Genomic DNA, 20,567 nt, shown 5'->3' with positions numbered 1-20,567 from the left:
AGAGGATACGGCGCTGACTTGTCTGTTCATCGAAAGTGAGGAATCCAGGATGACGCCCAGGTTCCGTGCGTGGTCTGTCGGGATGGGTGCTTTTCCGAGGGCTTCCGGCCACCAGGAGTCGTCCCATGCAGAGGGGGAAGTACCTAAGATGAGGACTTCTGTTTTGTCTGAGTTCAGTTTCAGACGGCTTTGTTTCATCCATTCGGCAACTTCTTTCATTCCTTCGTGTAGGTTAGTTTTGGCGGTGCTGGGGTCATTGGTGAGAGAAAGGATTAGTTGAGTGTCGTCCGCGTAGGAGATGATGTTGAGGTTGTGTTGGCGTGCGATGGCCGCGAGGGGGCTCATGTATACGTTGAAGAGGGTGGGACTGAGTGAGGATCCTTGAGGTACGCCGCAGATGACTTCTGAGGCCTCGGACTTGAATGGAGGAAGGCGGACTCTCTGGGTTCTTCCGGTGAGGAACGAGGTGATCCATTCAAGTGCTTTTCCTTGGATTCCGATGTTATTGAGGCGTTGTAGAAGGGTGCTGTGGAAGACTGTATCGAATGCTGCAGAGAGGTCGAGGAGGATGAGGGCGACTGTGTCTCCATTGTCCAGTAGAGTTCGAATGTCGTCTGTTGCTGCGACGAGGGCGGTCTCAGTGCTATGTTTTGCTCGGAAGCCAGATTGTGAGGGGTCGAGGGATTTGTTGGCTTCGAGGAAAGCGGCGAGCTGGTTGTTGACGGCTTTCTCGATGACTTTGGCCGGGAATGGAAGAAGCGAGATGGGGCGGTAATTTTTGAGTTCGGTGGGGTCCGCTGTTGGTTTTTTCAGAAGGGCGGTGAGTTCAGCGTGTTTCCAGTCTTCTGGGAAGGTGGCGGAGTTGAAGGAGCAGTTGATGACGTCTCGGAGGTGCGGTGCGATGACGGAGTCTGCTTTGTTGAAGATGTGGTGAGGGCATGGGTCTGTGGGGGATCCTGAGTGGATGGAATTCATCAGGCGGATGGTGTCTTCAGTGGAGATTGTGTTCCAAGCGTTAAGGGTGTTCACGGGGGGAAGATGGTCAGCAGATGGTAGGGTGGGCTGGTTTCCGGGTTGGTTGTCAAAGCTGTTGTGGATGTCTGCAATCTTGTTGTGGAAAAAAGAGGCTAGGGAGTCGCAGAGGGTTTGAGAGGGTGTGATGTCGTTGGAGTTGGCCGAGGGATTGGAAAATTCCTTGACGATGTTGAAAAGTTCCTTGCTGTTATGGGCGTTGTTGTCAAGTCGATCCTTGAATGCTGTTTTCTTGGCTTTTCGGATCAGTTGGTGGTGAGAGCGGGTGGCGCTTTTGAAGGCGTCCTTGGTGCTGGTGGTTGGGTCTTTTTTCCAGGCCTTTTCAAGGGAGCGGCAGAGTTTCTTGGACTTCTTGAGATCATCGTTGAACCATGAGGCTTTCTTGCTGCCAGGTTTGCTTTGACGTTTTTTCAGTGGAGCTAAGGTGTCGGCGGTGTTGGATAACCATAGGGTGAGGTTGGCGGCGGCTTCGTTGGCGTTGGAAGAGGGGGCTGGGGAGTTTCGAAGGAGCGATGCGGAGATTTGGTCCGTGGTGATTTTGTTCCAGTTTCTTTGCAGGGTAGGTTGGGAGTGGTTGATGGGTTTCGGCTTGTTGTAGATGAAGTGAACGCAGCTGTGGTCGGTCCAGAGGAGATCCGTAGTGTGGCTGAAGGAGACATGGTTGCTGGATGTGAAGATGGGGTCGAGTGTATGACCTGCGATGTGGGTGGGGGAAGTGACTAGTTGTTTAAGTCCGAGGTTGGCGAGGTTGTCCAAGAGGGTGGTGGTGTTGCGGTCGTTGGTCTTTTCAAGGTGAAAGTTGAGGTCTCCCAGAAGGATGTAATCTTTGGAGGGGAGCGCGTGTGGGGTGATGAAGTCCGTGATGTCTTCACTGAATTTTGCGCGGGGTCCTGGTGGTCTGTAGAGGAGAGTGCCTCTGAGTGTTGTTTTGGGATCGATGTGGATCTGGAAGTGAAGGTGTTCGGAGTTAGCGAGATTGACGTCAGAGCTGGTTGAGATGCGGATAGATTTCTTATGGACGATAGCGATTCCTCCTCCTGTGTGGCTGGTACGGTCTTTGCGGGTGATCTTATAGTCTTCAGGAATGGCAATTGTGATGTCTGGTGCGGAGGAAGCATTCATCCATGTTTCCGTAAGGAAGGCGATGTCCGGAGAAATGGTGTCTAGTAGATTCCATAGGTCAATGGCATGCCTGTGGATCGATCTGGTGTTGAGAAGGATGCATTGTAGGTGGTTGGGGTCGGGAATCTGTGGTGTGGTCGTAGCAGAGATGTTGTCGGTGCCGCTGAATTTGCAGGAGTAGCAGGAGAAAGGGCCATGGGTGTGTCCAGGAGCGGCTTGGACGCAGTTGGGGGCGCGACCGGGGTTAAGGGCTAGGAGGGTGGCGGCATCGTAGGTAATGCGGGGGGGCTGGGAGGGATGGGGGGCAGGGGGTCTGGCGCTGGGCGCGGTCCAGGCGCGGACGGGCGTAGACAGGCTTACCTTTGGCGCACCTTCGGCGTGGCCGAAGCGCGTGGACGCTGCGCGTGGGGACATTGGCCATAAATGGATGGTGGAGGGGGGCGGAGCGTGGGAGGGTCAGCTGGGAGGCGGGGTCTGGGAAGAGACACGGGTGGAGGTAAACACACTGTGAAATGGCCGCCCGGTAACAAACTCGATACAATGTTGCCAAAGAAATATTAAAATGCTTCAAAGTGAAATCACTCAGCCGCTATGCAGTACGTGGCTGTATGCAAGATATATTAAATTAATGTGGGCGAGAACGATACCAGGCGCTGAATGGTGCGCTGTAGCGAGGTGGCAGGCTGCAGGAATCAGGTCAGGCAAAGCAGGCAGCAAGGAGAGCCTTCGGTCGCGAGAGCAGGGAGCAGGGGGAGCGACACAGACCCCTATGGTGGCCGCATTAGTCCACTAAACCACCTGACTCTGCTCTTCATCCTGGAGTGATGTAAAAAACATTTTTCTGCACACTGGAAGTCAATGTATGGCTCCCGAATAGGTGTAAAATGATCACGTTGGGACAAACGGAGATGTGTGCTGGGTGGTCAGTGTTGGGGCCAGGGCTAGGGTGACCCCAGGTCATCGGAGGCCGAAGGCTCCATTGACACGGCTGAAGTCCAGTGACCTCTACTGCCCACAGTAATGTCAACGGTTTGTAGTGTTCCCAGTGTATGTAATCGGGGATATTAACAGAAGCATTTAATCTGTGTATGTCCTAACATAAGCTACAAAAGAAATACCTGAAAAAAAACATTTAATGCAATCAGTTGTAGATGCATCAGAGAGGCCGTTGCGTATTATTTTTCCACTACAGTTTATCGATGTTTGGGAAGTTAACTACGTTCCTAGATTATGTCTATTGTCAGGGCTCTAAATGTGAGTACTGTCCGGTACGGAGTACCGGCACTTTTTTATTTTGAGATGGAGAGTACCAGCACTTCTCAAGAGAAATGTAATACTTCTAATTGGAGAGTACCAGCACTTTTTAGAAACAAGCAGATACTCTGGTACAGAGTACCTGCACTTCTGTTTTCCCATTTCAAGCATTGTCTATTGTAATCTTAAGGAATTGTGCTTGAAACGTTGCTTTATGGAATATTTGTAGATACAATTGCAAAATTAACATCTTTTCCTATTGTACCAATATTATAATACACGTTTTATAATATTCATTCATTGAACAGAAGTGACTTTTACCTGTCACTCCCCGAGAGTTTGGTGGTGTCCACGCCTGTGCTGTCTCTGGCGAGGCCGGTGATAGGCCGGTCTGAGTCCCAGCTGCCCCTGTGTTGCACCAGTTATCCCAGGATGGTGACCGCCCCACTAACCAGCTTTGCTTCTCTCTCACCCCCTTTAGGACACGCTGGACACCTACCCCTGCGGCTCCGACCACACTCCCAGTCCCATGGCCCGGCGCATCGCTCTGGAGGCACCCGCCATTTTGGAGCGCCCAGACACCCGCCTGACGGCTGTAGCGGTGCACGTGGAGCACGAGCACACCATCGCCTTCCTGGGGGACACCCGTGGACGTCTGCATAAGGTACGTGAGCTAACCTGTGCATAAGGTACGTGCGCTGACCTCTGCATAAGGTACGTGCGCGGACCTCTGCATAAGGTACGTGCGCTGACCTCTGCATAAGGTACGTGCGCGGACCTCTGCATGAGGTACGTGCGCTGACCTCTGCTGTGGCTGAACTCACCTCCTCTTCTCAAATCTGAGGGACAATTGTGTAAACATATGTTTAGATGCATTGTAGGTTATTCGTATAGCGCTCATGTCTCCAAATGTTGCTTCAAAGCGCCTGGTCTCTCTTGATTATATCAATATGTGTTTAGAGAGGTTCGTCTTGTCAAAAACTTTGCGTTTAGATGAAAGTTCTTGGGAGGCACAACATAGTTTCCCAGCTCCATGCATGATGCGCTGCTCCAATTCAGTTTTTTTTTTCTTTGAGTTGTGGGACTTGTAGTCCTGTGTAATAATGGAATAAACAAATAGGTGCACCACTCAACAATACAGAAAAAGGACACTTAACAAAAAAATACGTCTGTTTTGAAAGTATCCTTTCTTCTTCTTTTATTCACTGTTTTCATAAAAATATTGAGGAAGCAGCCGACGCGTTTCGTTCAGAGAATGAACTTCTTCAGGGCTGTAATTTTAACAAATATATAAATATACATAAGTACAACATACGTTAGACAAACACTAAAAAGTACACAGAAACAAATAAATTTAACCACAGCAACAAAAACAAAAATTCTTCTGACAGGAAGCCAACATTTATCACAATATCCAGCTTTATGGGAGTGTACAAAACCACTGATATACTAATATCATCATTTTGTTAACGATACATGTTTTAAAAAACAACACCATAGGTAAATGTATACGTGACACTAAAATATCAACATACATAGTGAAGGGTACAACAGAATAAAAACATACACAATGAGGGGCAGTGTACAGACAGAACACCATATAAAAAAGATTATAGCATTGAAAGTGCACGGGAAAGTAAAAGAGACAGAAGTCCATTCTCTGGACCAAACTCGTTGGCTGTTTCCTCAATGTTTTTATCAAAAAATTGAATGAAAGATACTTTGGATATCGACTTATTTTTTGGTAAAGTGTCCGTTTTCTGTATTGTTGACCGGTGCACCTACGTGTTTGGTTTTTGGGTCTCGCCTTTACCATTCCGCAGGAATGGGAAATGGGGAGAATTCAAGTCGGCAATTTTCTCTTCAAACTAAGGGCTTTCAGCCGCGGTTTTCTTGCAGTTCACGTGAATCACGTGAGCAAACCTGCACGAGCATTCACGGCCAGGGCTTCTCCTCCCCTAGCAGCACTCCTCCCACACCAGCAACTCCCCCCACCCACACCAGCACCTCCCCTCTCTCTCCAAACAAACACAGCCTTGCCGTAGCAGCCCTCCTCCCACACCAGCAACTCCCCCCTCCCACACCAGCACCTCCCCTCTCCCACACCAGCACCTCCCCTCTCTCTCCAAACAAACACAGCCTTGCCGTAGCAGCACTCCTCCCACACCAGCAACTCCCCCCTCCCACACCAGCACCTTCCCTCTCTCTCCAAACAAACACAGCCTTGCCGTAGCAGCACTCCTCCCACACCAGCAACTCCCCCCTCCTTCACCAGCACCTCCCCTCTCACACAGCCTTGCCGTAGCAGCACTCCTCCCACACCAGCACCTCCCAGTAAGCCTCCCTCCGACAGCTTCCCCCAGCTCCCTTCTCCTCCCCCCTAATTGCTTTTTTTTCACGGTCGCCAGGCCGTGAGCTGCTTCAAAACGATCCGCTCCGCCCCCTGCTGCACACAGCGCTGGCCTCACTTCTCCCCCCTAATTGCTTACCAGCCATGTCACACACCACCATTTGCTGTGCCTCGCATCGGAGCATCAGACCTTCTCTTTCCCCTCATTAACAGGCTTCCCCGCCCCTAAAAGCTTCCTTCAGCGATGTTCTTGTTAGTTTGTTTACTTCTGTGGTGAATCATCAGGAAGTGCTTGTTTTTTAAGTGACTACAAATGTATATTACATTTTGCGCCAAAGCTGTGTTCCTGTCCCTTTTACTGATACGTGTAGCGTTTTTACACACATTGATACAGTTGCTGCTGCAGTATCACAAAGATGCAGACAACGTTTTTTCCTTCTGGAAAGGAGATTGGGCTGAGAGAGGAGCGACTTTGTTTCAGGTCACCATGCAAGACAACAACAAAACTTAATACTTGCAAAAAGCCAATGCAAATGTTCTTTTGTTTCTCCTTTTGCCGTAGGCGTCATTGGGGATACATAAAGCACAGGCATTTTAGCTAAATTGTAAACAAACTTGTTGAGGAAAGGTTTCGATGAGAAATTAAAGGCAAGCTGATCAGGAGGAGACAAAGAGAGGGTCGCCAAAAGAGGAATGTGGGGGCTGTAAACCGGACCCAAGAAACCGATCCACAGACTGGAGAGGCAGCAGGCGTCAGCAGGGGACAAGCTGGTGAAACTCACAAAGGAAATGAAGTCGCAAGGTTGGTCTTCGTTTCCCCTCCGCAGATCAAGTTACACCCCTGCCCTGCTGGGTATCAGCGGGGGGAGGGGGGCCTAGTCAAAGTGCACGGAGTCCCTGCAGTCTTCAGAACAGAATATTGCAACGTGTACAGGTCGAGTATTTAGTGTTCTGCTTACCAGAGTGCTGAAGAATCAGGATATATCATCTCATCCCATCCCAATGTTTGACAAGAGAGTCACAGGGAGCCCCAACTGTTTAGAGTTAGGTTCATGAAAGGCCCCATTCTAAACTATAGTTACTTGCTTCTAGAACGGTCACGAAAATTAGGAATCCTAATAGTAAAACAGCATTTATAGCCATTAACAAAGATTTCCAATTTTGAAGCACTTAAGGAAAGGAGCTAATATAATCACATCTCAGTCAAGCTGAACTGCTTTTGCATGTTCCATCAGGTACTGTGTAATGTCTTCTGAATGAAGGCAAGCACTGTGCATCACCCCCCTTCTTTACTCTAATACTGTACCCCGCTTAACTAGATACCATAGCGCTGTGACCTGTTCATCACTTCTTCCAAAAACAGTCACCTTCACCGCTGGCAGTGACACCCCTGTCTTTGCTTCTAGAATCTTCTGCCCATCACCTTGTTTACACAGTATTGTCCCTTATTCACCTTTACTCCCAGTAGACCATGCCTCACCACCTGTGCTTATACAGTTATGTGGATAATCATGATTGTACCATCTTTGCCACCAACGTTGTCTGCCATTTTCACTTTTGCTCCAATAGCTTCACCTTCTCTCCCAGACTACTGTACCTCCTCATCTTTGCTAGCAAAGGGATGGGCTCACACATTACCCTCTTCAGTGCCTGTTTCACCTTCCTAGCAGAGTACTGGATTCTCTTCAATGTTTGCTACTGCAGTACTATACCCCCTCTCCGTTACGACTAGTGCTGTGCCCGCTCCACCTTACCCACCACAGCACCTTCACATTTCCTTACAGTGTTATTTTATTTTGCCTAGCAGGAATAGTTACTGTGCGTCACCCAGAGCACTGTGCAATGCAGTTTTGCTACTGGAGTACCATGCCCCTTTCATTATTTGACAGTTGAGCCCCTTCTTCACCACCCAAGTGCCTGCTTCCATTGACCATTACCCTGTACATTTATGGGTTGGGTAAATCCGTGTCCTTTCAGTACCTGCAAAATCATTCAGTATGTGACGCAATGTATTTTGGCTTTCGCAGTCACATTTACAAAATTCAGATACATTCAACCCAATTCCAAACATTGTTGCTGTATGTGAGACTCACTCTTGGAGTACTCCTAGCTTACACCTGACTTCCAAGCCAGAAGTACGGCAAGAGTAAGTCAGAGCAACTTCTTTGTGCAATGGATCCATCGTCTTTGCTGCTGTTGATTGTACGATTCATCCATTGGCAAAATCAAGCACTGGATGTCATGCCATTTCCTCTAAGGTCACACCAACAATATCAGAGCATCCACTAACACGCAACGCCACTCACACCCACGCAAGCCCACTATCACCCACGCAACGCCACTCACCCACGCAACGCCACTCACCAACGCAACAACACTCACACATGCAACGCCACTCACCCACGCAACGCCACTCACTCAAAGCAACGCCACTCACACACGCAACGCCACTCACACACGCAACGCCACTCACACACGCAACGCCACTCACACACAAGCCGAATATGTGCATGCAGCTTTCCAATATAGAAAACAAATTGGACTTTATTCGCAAAAAAATAGATACTACAATTGGACTCCTTGGGTTCACTCACATGCAAACCTCAAGTGACTCCAACTATAAAATCTTCATTAACACAAACAAAGATACTTGGCACAAAACAACCCAATAGGCATACTGCCAATAAAACCATGCTCAAACCAGGCCAGAAAGTTAGTCTCGTTTTGCCATCAAGGAACAATGAATTTACAATAAACGTGGCCATTGAAAATGTATTCTTAAAAATGAGGATTGGAATTATATGGCCATTAAGTTATTAACTATCTTGCAGATGAAAAGAAACCGTAAGTCCGTAACTGACACACTAGTTAGAATTCTTTAGATAAGTACTGAGCTCTGACATCGATGTACAACCTTCAGGCCATAAATGTAAACCCCTTCAGGACTGAATCCGACCTTCATCCTTCTGAGGTGGATACACGGAGTACCACTGAGTGATCAACAGACACACCTTTTACGAACAGCGCTATATATAACAGCAAAACTAATGAAGCAAGGGAGGGTTAAAACAAGAATATGCTTTATTAATAGGGAAATTCAAAAGTGGGGCTGCGACGTGATAAAATAAAAGGGAAAGTAATGATTGACGTCATTGACAGCACATGTGAACATATCATCCACGAGCTGATCACGTAAATATCGTTCCGGCGTTTCTTCCGCCGATTACTTTCAAGATTCATCTGGCAATGCATAAGTCTTAAAAACACCTTTGTAAATCAAACCAATGCACATGAAAACATTTTCGGCCATATTGGAAAAAACATAGACTATTTGAAAAAAAAACGAGCCAAAACACTTCACAAACGATCACAGGCTAAATAAAAATAAACTGCTAATACAAAAACATATTTACTGCAAACACAAAGTAACACTAGTTTAAACGTTGAAGGTTGTTGCATACCAATAGTGTCTAAATTCATCTCAGCCTTAAATATTAATCAAAATCATTCACAACACAAAAGAATAATACTGCAAAAGAAAGACACTGTGATTACAATACAACAGTACAATCACAATCGCACATTGTCAACAACAAAAATATTTCCTAAAAAATGTCTGAAGTACAGTACATAAAATAACTACATCGCAAGATATTTACTAAAAACAACATTTATACATAGCACATAAAAATGTTGAAACGTTCAATAGCTAGACACGATGTGCAAAAGAAAAGTCAAATTCAGTCGGAATATGTCGTACGTACATCACAAAAAATTCCAACATTGCCATATATTCATTACAAACAACATTAATACATAGCAGATCAAAATTTGCAAACGTTCAATAGCTGTACACAAACAGCATACAAAAAGTCAAATTCAGTTGGAATATGTCGAAACTACGTCCCATAAAATTAGGACATTTGCAATATATTCATTAAAATCAACATTTATACATAGCACATCAACATTTTTAAACGTCACATAACTATACACTAAGTACATACGCAAAACCAAATACAGTCTGAATAAGCAAACGTCATAAACAATACAAAACATCAATAATATTAACATTCAAACTTACCTGTCAAACGACGCAGCAACAACACAAGAAGCACAACGCGCCTTTCACACGTGACTGTTCTCGAAGATCTGGGAATTTCCCCGTTGACGCACGACAAACGCAACGCTACGTCACAAAACGTAGCGCTGCGATTGGCTAGAAATTACGTCACACTAAACATTACATCAAAATAAAAAAAAGACTAGAACGCTAATCTCCCTTACGTGACAAACGTAAAGGGAATACATAGCGTACGACATTTTTACATAATAAAAATAAAACACACTTTAAAAACCTTCACTAAACACTTATAATCCCAATACAAATACACGAATACACACACACACATTACATTAAAAATATAAATTAACACATGCAAAACACTCACATATGCCAATCTCACATGCAACCCCACTCACACATGCAACGCCACTCACATATGCAACGCCACTCACACATGCAACGCCACACACACATGCAACGCCACACACACATGCAACGCCACACACACATGCAACGCCACTCACACATGCAACGCCACTCACACATGCAACGCCACTCAACCACGCAACGCCACTCAATCACGCAACGCCACTCAACCACGCAACGCCACTCAACCACGCAACGCCACTCAACCACGCAACGCCACTCATACACGCAACGCCACTCACCCATGCAACGCCACTCAACCACGCAACGCCACTCACCCACGCAACGCCACTCACCCACGCAACGCCACTCACCCACGCAACGCCACTCAGCCACGCAACGCCACTCACACACACAACGTCACTCACACACGCAACGCCACTCACACACGCAACGCCACTCACACAGGCAACGCCACTCATCCACGCAACACCACTCACACATGCAAGGCCACTCAACAACGCAACGCCACTCAACAATGCAACGCCACTCAACCACGCAACGCCACTCAACCACGCAACGCCACTCACACATGCAACGCCACTCACACACGCAACGCCACTCAAACAACAGCGCCACTCACACACGCAACGCCACTCACACACGCAACGCCACTCACACACGCAACGCCACTCACACAAACAACGCCACTCACACAAACAACGCCACTCACACACACAACGCCACTCACCCACGCAACGCCACTCAACCACGCAACGCCACTCACCCACGCTACGCCACTCAACCACGCAACGCCACTCACCCACGCAACGCCACTCACCCACGCCACGCCACTCACCCACATAACGCCACTCACACACGCAATGCCAATCACACACGCAACGGCACTCACACACGCAACGCCACTCACACACGCAACGCCACTCACATAGGCAACGCCACTCATCCACGCAACACCACTCACACATGCAAGGCCACTCAACAACGCAACGCCACTCAACAATGCAACGCCACTCAACCACGCAACGCCACTCAAACATGCAACGCCACTCACACACGCAACGCCACTCACACAACAGCGCCAAACACACGCAACGCCACTCACACACGCAACGCCACTCACACACGCAACACCACTCACACACGCAACACCACTCACACATGCAACGCCACTCACACAAACAACGCCACTCACACACACACAACGCCACTCACACAGGCAACGCCACACACACACGCAACGCCACTCACACAGGCAATGCCACTCACACAGGCAACGCCAATATCACACGCAACGCCGCTCACACACACAACGCCACTCACACACGCAACGCCACTCACACACACAACGCCACTCATCCACGCAACACCACTCACACATGCAAGGCCACTCAACACCGCAACGCCACTCAACAACGCAACGCCACTCAACCACTCAACGCCACTCAACACATGCATTAAAAAAGATTTTTTTGTTGGCAGCTAAGTAAAGGCACACACTCTAACGTGTCCATTCCTTGCTGTCCTACAAGGGTTATTCGCCCACTCACGGTTCCTCCTCCATGAGTTGCCTTATTTGCTGTTAATATGCCTGTATTTATCAAGCTTCCTGATAATGCCTCCTGGGTGCATGGCAGGGGTAATCTTCACTCCCGATCTAGTGTTATACGGACGGCTCCCCATCCATGCCCCGAATGGATGTGCTCTCCGTAGGTTACCAGAGGGCTGCCAACAAAAAATTCTTTTTTAAGAATTTTTTCTGGACCTGACGAATGCTTGAGTGAATGTATCTCAATCTAAAGCAGAAACATGTTGACCATACGTTATTTTCTTTTGTACAGGACATTAGGTTTTCATTGTTACTTCCTTAATATGTCCGTATTTTCACTTGTTTTTAATGGAAGTAGGCTATCCCTCTATTAAAATTGATATTAGGAACTGCTATACTTCCTTTTAAATTTGCACTTTCTTTGCGGGCCTTATGGGTGGTCCCATTTTTTCTTTTTCATACTTGAAAAACCCAATGATGATAATAAACACCTACTTGTTTGGTGTATGAGGGTTTTTCTCTTCTTCTCACCTCTGATATCCTCTCTCTCCCTATTATGCTTTTTCTTTACTCCCCTATTTTTTCCTCCTGGTAAGATTGTGTTCCTGGTGGATCAGTTGGTAGAGTAGTGTTTGTTTTTTTATAGAACTTGTGGGCGCTCTTTTGCTGTTTTGAATATCGGATAGCTTGGGGTCTAAGATCGTTCTTGCTGGAGCCCTCTCTCTCCAATTGTTTTGTAGAATTAATAATGGTATGACCAATGGGACGGGGGAGAGAGCAGCTGAGGCATTCGCAGTAGTGATCAGTAATTGTGAAAGAGAGAGTGAAGTGAATTTAGAAATATCTCCATCATTATAATAAAAATATTATGTTGGTGATGGGTTATGGTTAAAAAAGATGGGGCGGCGCGCGTCGAGTCTCCGTTGTATTGCACCTATTAACGATCGGTTAATAATGTACGCATCCCATGGGGGGCGGGGGTGTCAGCCTTTCCTGCACCCCAAGTGTCCTGTACCCCGCCGTGTGCTGTATTCATTCGCACTCTCCGAGGGTCTATTTGTCTTTCATCCGCCCCTATATATGATCACATCCGGACATCCGGCCGCGCGCCGCGCCGTTCCCAGGATCTCTTGACCTTGTTCTTCCAAGGATTCAATTTATTTAAAGCCAGACCCCCCCCCCCTCCACCGCCTGCGCCGCTGCCATCGATCTCTTCCAATCATCCGCCAACTCTATAGTGGAAAACTCAGAGAGGATTTATTTGGGGTCTCGTAGATTTAGAGTGGGGGCTGCTAACCTTGGGTGTGGAATATTTATTTATTTATTTATTTTTGAGATTTATACAGCGCGTACAATTGCCCGTAGAGAAACAGGCTGCCACGTTCCAGAAACCTTCAGGGTCTCCAGAGGTCAGAGCAGACTGGGCTTTTAAAGGGACGGAAATATGATTAAAGTGTGTGGGTTTGATGACGCGAACTGGGAGTTTGAAAAGAAGTAGCTTTATTAAAGTTCCCACTTGTCAAAACCCCGGTGCATTGTGTCCCCTCCCCCCCCCCCCCCCCCCCATCCCCCCGACCCCTCCCCACAGATGGCCTCCACCGGGCCTCCTTCCAAAGCCTAGTGTTGTCACCCTCACACTTATCTCTTAGTTGCCAAGGTTTTTCAACAGCCTCTCATGCATGTGCATATATGTGTTTACACGTCTGTGCATGCTCGCACTGATGCATGTGTGGGTTAATATGCGTGAACAAATGTATGAGCGTATGTTTGCAGGCATGCATATGATATATGTGCGTGTGACTGACAGGGAAGTGGTAAGAATCGTATTATGTTACACATCACCTTTTCCCATCGGCTTGTGCACTAGTGAGCCGTAGTGAGCAGGCCTTTCGGAATCAGCGTTTTACAAACCGAGAAATCTGTTTATTTATTTATTTTATTTATTTTCAAAGTTTTATATAGCACGAACAAGATCTTTGCAGATATCAGAGCGCTTTACAGAAAGAAGGGGTAAGGGAGCAGACATTTTGCTACAATAAGGGTAATAAGTAGTACGTGAGAGACAAAATAAGATCGCAGTCAGATACAAGCATAATACATGTAGATAATCAAATAGACAGCTAATACAGAGTTACTTTGTAACGATCCGAGATGGTGGGGGGTGGAGTGGGGTGGGAAGGAGGTGTGTGATGGACGAAGATGGGGGTTTATAGGTTTTAACTGAGGGTCAGATTTGTGGGTACACCTGACCCCCAGCCTGAGATGAGAGTTTGAGGCGGCAGACCCGGAAGCAGAGAACAGCCCGGGACCAGGGTTCAAATCCTGACGCGGCAGGGTCGTGGACCAGGGTCAACGGACTCGATAATTCTCGCCTCGGTGCCCACTCTAACCAGGGATCACACTCGGCAACTCTGGGCATTAAGCTTGCCTCATCTCTACAACGGCCCCCCACAGACGCCGGGGATGCCTGGTTTCACCTTGGAGATACCCAGAAGGGACCATCTCACAGGGAAAGCCAGGACGGGTTCCCCAGCGGTCTTCAGCGCCAGGACACCCCGAGATGGGGTAACAGTGCGCTTTACAAGTATCATCATATCATAGAAGAGATAGTCCCAGAGGGATGGAGAGGAACCCCCTAACTCTTGTTGGTGGTGCCCTGGTGGTGGTGGCCAGGGGTGGATATGCCGTCCACCAGGAGGCGCTGTTTTCTCTTGTGGAACAATGTGTAGGAGTACCATGGTTTGCTTATTGGAAGGGGAGCCAGTAAAGGTCATTGGGGGGAGGGTGGAGGTTTGACCTTGCAGTGACCTGAGTGAGGCTTCTGGCCGCCTGGAAGATGGCCTTCAGGGTGGTGAGGGGGCTAGGGGCATACGGCAGCCGGGCTTTGGTAATAGAGGTTTCTCCTACACCTTTACAGTGCTTAGAGAGAGACGGCACAAGCGCTGCATGAAATGTTATATCAAATATTGTTATTATTGTGAGAGTGTTATTGCTGTGTGTCGTTGATGCCCTGATATGGGGCGATGCCCTGCTTGACCAGTGAGACTTTACAATGTTGGGGCGAGAATAGAAGCTGGCGGACTTTACATTTGACTAAAAGACATTGCGATTTGGGGGCGTCGATCTGGAAGTATGATTGACTGTCAGTAAAAAGCAGAGTTGAGCCACGTGACCACAGTTCAAGAGATGGCTGCCTACGCGCTTGGTGGTTCGTAGGGCTTGATGATGCAGTGTTGAAGGCCACAGAGAGTTTAATGAGGACCAGTAGGCACGGTTCACCCTCGCAGGTGTTAGCCAGGTGTCACTAACGCCCTGCATTGTTCTGTCTTTTATACAACATCAGGGGACGGCACCTGATTGGTCGACCTGGTGTAGACTGTAGCAGTGGAGCTTGTCTTCAAGATGCAGAGTGTCACAGAGTTTAATGAGGACCAGTAGACATGGTTCACCCTCGTCGGTGATCCCAGGGTCTCACTGATGCCCTGTATTGTTGTGTTTTTCATACGACAGCAGCGGACAGCACCTGATTGGTCGAGCTGGTGTAGACTGTAGCAGTGGAAGTTGTCTTCAAGATGCAGAGTGTCAAAGAGTTTAATGAGAACGAGTGCACCTGGTTCACCTTCGTTGGTGAGTTTCAGAGTGTCACTTCTGGTCTGTGCTGTAGCATCTTATATGCAACAGCAGGGGCCCCACCGGATTGGATGGTCTGACAAACACTGTAGCAGGAGAATCAAGATGCTCAGAGTTGAAGTGTTCAACAGAGCTCAGCACACATGGGTCGCCCCTTTGCTGATCTCCAGGTGTCGCTGATGAAAGCACGGGACAGTACCCGATTGGTCGGTCTTGCAAAGACTGTAGCAGTGGATGTTGTCAATTTGGGAAAAAGGGGACCCCTATATATTAATAATACACTTGCAATACATAGGGAAACAAAGTTAATTTGGGAACGGTCTATAGCCAAGTAGAGATTCAGGAACTGCCAAACAATATTGATATATATATATATATATATAAAACCACAGATCTTTTTATAGCACTTAAAAAAAAGATTAAAGTGCTATAAAAAAATAAAATATGTATACCAATTTTTGAATAATAAATTGAATAATTCAATAACTTCTTGGGTGGTGAGTCTACATACTGTTGGATGCTATTACCATAATATCGATCTGTGGTTTTTTATATATATATATCAATATTGTTTGGCAGTTCCTGAATCTCTACTTGGCTATAGACCGTTCTCAAATTAGCAGTGGATGTTATCTACAAGACACAGAGTGTTCTAGAAGGACCCGTAGGCACGAGTCCTCCTTGTCGATGATCTTCAGGGTGTCTTCGAGTCCTTGTATTGTAGCATCTTCTATACAATAGTAGGGGATGGCGCCGGGCTGGCCGGCCTGGTGAAGACTGTCGGTGGGTATTGTCTTCAAGATGCAGAGTGTTCAAGTGACCAATGAGGACCGGTAGTCATGGGTCATCCTCATCAATGATCATCTGGGTGTCACTGACGCCATTTATCATTATGTCTTCCATAAGACAGCAGGAATGGCTCCTGATTGGTCCACTGGTGCAGTGCATGTTGCTTTCAAGGATGCAGAGTGTTGAAAAGTTCAGCGAGGACCAGTAGACACGGGGCACTGTCATCGGTGATCTTCAGGGGGTCACCGACACCCTGTATAGTTGTGTCTTCCATACAACAGCAGGGACGGCACCTGATTGGTCGGCCTGGCAAGAACTGTTGCAGTGGATGTTGTCTCCCAGATATGAAATCCACTTATCTTCCTATGACCTTGCCGTAGGTTGGGGGTCCATGGGGAGAGCTGAGGACATACTAGCTGGCGATATGTCTGGGTCAACGCTGGGCTTTTTGCAGGTGGCAAGCTCTCCATTCTTTTAAGAGTGAGCAGGGGTGGTGGTAACAGGGAGCGAGGTGTTAATGATTCAATGGCACAGAAAGCCAACACCTCATCATCATCATCAGATATTGCTTTGTTGGATTGTATGAAGATGTCATCAATAGGGAGGGGGATGCAGGTGAGTCCTGTAGTGCAGCACTCTGTGACACTTTTTGCAAATGTTCAAGTTTTATTTTTAAACCGAGTCTGGGCGGTGATCTCCGCTCGCGGAGTTTGCAGAGATTTCCTTACTTCATGTTATGGGGAGCTCGCAGAGTTTTTCCTTGCTCGCGTTCGTCAACATCAAGTTGGCGACTGTGAGCGTGAAAAATCAACCTCCCAGCGAGATTTCTCAACTCAGGCGGTCAGATTTCTTATTGCAAGTGGTCGCGTATGCTCGCGACCACTCGCGTTGAGAAACTGTCCGTTCGTATTGAGAAAGCTGCCGCTCGAGTAAAAATCTACTCGAGTTGCAGAAAGGAAGCAGCGCCCTCTTGTGCTGTGCATGACGCCGTTTGCAATGATTGCACAGTGCGGACAAGCACCTGGCACTGAAAATCACTGCGAACAGCATTTATCTGAAGCGCTCCTCGGCTTGCGGAGCTCCGCGTAGCGCGGCTGAGTTTTTTTTACACTTCACGAAGTTCCACGTAGCAGAACTCCTCAAACTCTGCCCAGGCTTATTATAAACTGTAAGAAGTGAATAAGTGGCGGGCCAGTGGTGGAGCGGTGGTGATAGGTCGTGTTGGGGGTTCTGGCAAACGGTATTGATTTTGATGTCAAAGAGTGGTCGGAGTTGGTGGATTTTCCATGAAGTGTGGGTAGATTGGAGCGGGTTTATGTCATGTCTGATGCACTTCCGGATTCTTTGCTCTCATTGTCTCCCCCAAAGACGGCCTTGGTTCAGCGGTCTCATAAGGGACACTCTTGAATGAGAATGGAGCGCTCCGTCTCTTCCAGCTCTCCCCAGACAGTCACTGAGGCTGAGAAGAGAGCGTCAATAAAAGAGAGCTGAGCTGTGTCTCAGGCAAGAGGGAGGGCTGGAGAGACAGAGAGCAAGAGAGACAGGAGAAGCAGAGAGGGTGGGCCATACAGCTCTTGAGAGGGAGAGAGCTGAAGAGACTGGGAACAAGAGAGACACGAAAAGCAGAGAGGGTGAGAAATACACAGCTTGAGAAAGAGAGAGCTGGAGAGACTAAGAGCAGAAGAGACAGGAGAAGCAGAGAGGGTGGGCCATACAGCTCTTGAGAGGGAGAGAGCTGAAGAGACTGAGAGCAGAAGAGACAGGAGAAGAGAGAGCGAGACATTCAACTCATGAGAAAGAAGAAGCTGGAGAGACTGAGACAAGAGACCGGAGAAGAAGAGAGTGTGAGACATACAGCTCCGGAGAAAGAGAGGGCTAGAGAGACTTAGAGCAGAAGAGACAGGAGAAGCAGACACCTCTTGAGAAACAGATGGCATGAGAGTGAGAGCAGAAGACACAGAAGCTGAGCGTTTGAGACATATACACCTCATGGGAGAGAGAAAGCTTGAGAGAAGAGACAGGAGAAGCAGAGAGCGCGAGACATACACCTCCTGAGCGAGAGAGAGAGAGCTTGAGAGAATAGACCGGAGAAGAAGAGCGTGTGAGACGCACACCTCCTGTGAGAGAGAGAGCTGGAGGGACAGAGAACAAGAGAGACAACAGAAGCAGAGAGTGTGAGACAGACACCTCTTGAGAAACAGATGGCAGGAGAGTGAGAGCAGAAGAGACCGGAGAAGCAGAGAGTTTGAGACGTACACCTCCTGAGAGAGAGAGAGAGAGAGAGAGAGAGAGAGAGGGAGCTTGAGAGAACAGACAGGGGAGCAGAGAGTTTGAGACATACATCTCCTGAGAGAGAGAGAGAAAGCTTGAGAGAAGAGACAGGACAAGTTGAGTGTGCGAGACATTCACATCCCGGAAGAGAGCCGTTTAGAGAGACTGCGAGCAGGAACGAGAGAAGCCGGAGTGAGACGTGCTCTTGCTGAGAATGAGACAGACACATACGCTTCCTCTTACTCGCTCGTGTTCCTTCTCTCTCACTCCTTCACCCCCTCAAACCCCCCCCCCCGCCCTCCCCCCCCCCCCCCACCTCACAGGACTCCTCGTGAAATGTCCCACTTGGGTCATTGATGCCGCCGATTCCTCCGACAGCGGCCTCTTAAGGATGAACAGCCTGAGTGCAGCCTCGTCAAGCGCCTGGACTGAATCCCCAAAGCGCCTCAACCACTGAGAACAGAAAGATATAAACCGCTTAAGAATGAGGGGCAGACAATAGGCTCCCCGGCGACTCGTTATCTTCTGAACATAATGAACCTCGAATTAGGTCAGGGGGTCCGGGCGTCATGGCAACCGCCCCCCATCCGTCTCTGTCCTAGCGCCTCAGAGCCTGTAATCTGTAATGTACCACATGAAGACGCGGACCCCAGAAACAACCTCGGCAAAAACATGACCCAAACCGAAACTCACACATACCTAAATATCTACCTACAACAAGCACTGGCAAAGCCAACCGGTCTGGTCTCCCAAGCGGTGGATGGTTAAGGGGCGGCTCTAGGCTCATGGCGGCCCTGAGCAGGGAGCGTAGGTAGGGGCCCCCGGAAGAGGGGGTCTGGGCGGAGCGCGGAGTCCAGTGAAGAGGGGGGGTCAGGGTGTTTGGAAGTGGAACAGAGCCGGAGGCCGCCAAATCCCTGTCAGGGGCCACCACGCAAATATGTATCCATCCTCTGAGGATTATTATATTAAGGATATATATTGGCGTGGTGGCCCCTGGGGTTTGGTGGCCCTGTGCAGGTGCACAGCTTGCACATGCCTAAGGCCGCCCCTGGTTAATTGTTCACATTGCAAACATATGCCACAAAAGTTAAAAGTAGAAAAACACATGCTGCCCACGAAATGTAGCGGCCATGCACCTGCAATAGAAATATTTAATTAAAAGCAAAAAATAACTAGGATGCAATTTAATAGAACAGCAGGCAAGCTCCCATACAGGTCACTGTACAAAGAACAGATATTGAAACCTTTTACATTTTTATCGGACCTCAAAGGAAAATATGAGTCTTACTGGCGCCAACGAAAGGTACTATTGGCTTTGAATTATAACCCGAAGACCTCGTTCAAATACACACGAAGGGCAAAAAAATAAAAAGGATAACGAATGGAAAGAAAACACATTGATAAAGTAATGTGGTGGCCCGTCTGCCCTTGCGCTGAAGTGCACCTCTTTTGAGGCAGATACACATATGCGATGAAGCAAAACGCTGTCACTCACAGCGCCAGACAGCCAATGCCTGAAGTGGGCTAACGCGTGGCCCCATGCTGTACGGTGTGATAGGTAGCAAAATGTGAATGACAGCTGAACAGACCAATGGATGAAGAGGACAGACATAAAGCCCTTCTACTTGTTTGTACTATTTATATTTTTCTGGCATTGGCAAGGCAACAGCTAACTCTAGGCAATATACAAAACTGCCCCCTGCAGTTAAATAATAAAGCACTCTGCCCCCAAATGCACGAGGGCAGTGGTCAATTAATAGTGAATTATCCAGACCTAAAATATGTGGGCAGTGGGTGAGGTTTCTTTGCAGATTAAGTACAGGTCCTTTTCATGAGGTGATGATTGTCTAACTTTGAGAGTTTGGCAGCACAGATGACCTAGTTGATGTTTTTGTAAAGCATAGCTTTGTACTCTCTTCTCGTTGGGAACCAACGATTGGTCGGTGAAAGCCTTGAGAGCAGACGGCGGTTCACTTTGGTCCCACCGTGAGCATAGGTGTGTCCTTTTCAAGAACATGTGACAGGTGAGGGAAGGAAATGGTTGCTCTGGAGACTGAGCCCAAGTCAGGGGTGTAACTCAGGCCCCTGCAGCCGCTATGGCTTGGGGGGTCGGGAGG

General features: G+C 48.0%; 1 protein-coding gene across 1 annotated transcript in view; it reads left to right on the top strand.

Moving 5' to 3' along the window:
• Positions 1–20,567, top strand: part of PLXNB1 (plexin B1) — a 328,917-nt gene that overhangs the window by 177,185 nt on the left and 131,165 nt on the right. Inside the window, exon 4 of the mRNA XM_086939394.1 lies at positions 3,890–4,072. Within this exon, the coding sequence (XP_086795520.1) occupies positions 3,890–4,072 (183 nt within the window). The remainder of the gene's footprint in view (positions 1–3,889; positions 4,073–20,567) is intronic.

Source organism: Lissotriton vulgaris, chromosome 9 (assembly GCF_964263255.1).
Source record: "Lissotriton vulgaris chromosome 9, aLisVul1.2, whole genome shotgun sequence".
Taxonomy (NCBI): Eukaryota; Metazoa; Chordata; class Amphibia; order Caudata; family Salamandridae; genus Lissotriton; species Lissotriton vulgaris.
The sequence above is the reverse complement of the archived record's forward strand: the minus strand, read 5'-3'. Positions and strand labels throughout refer to the sequence as shown.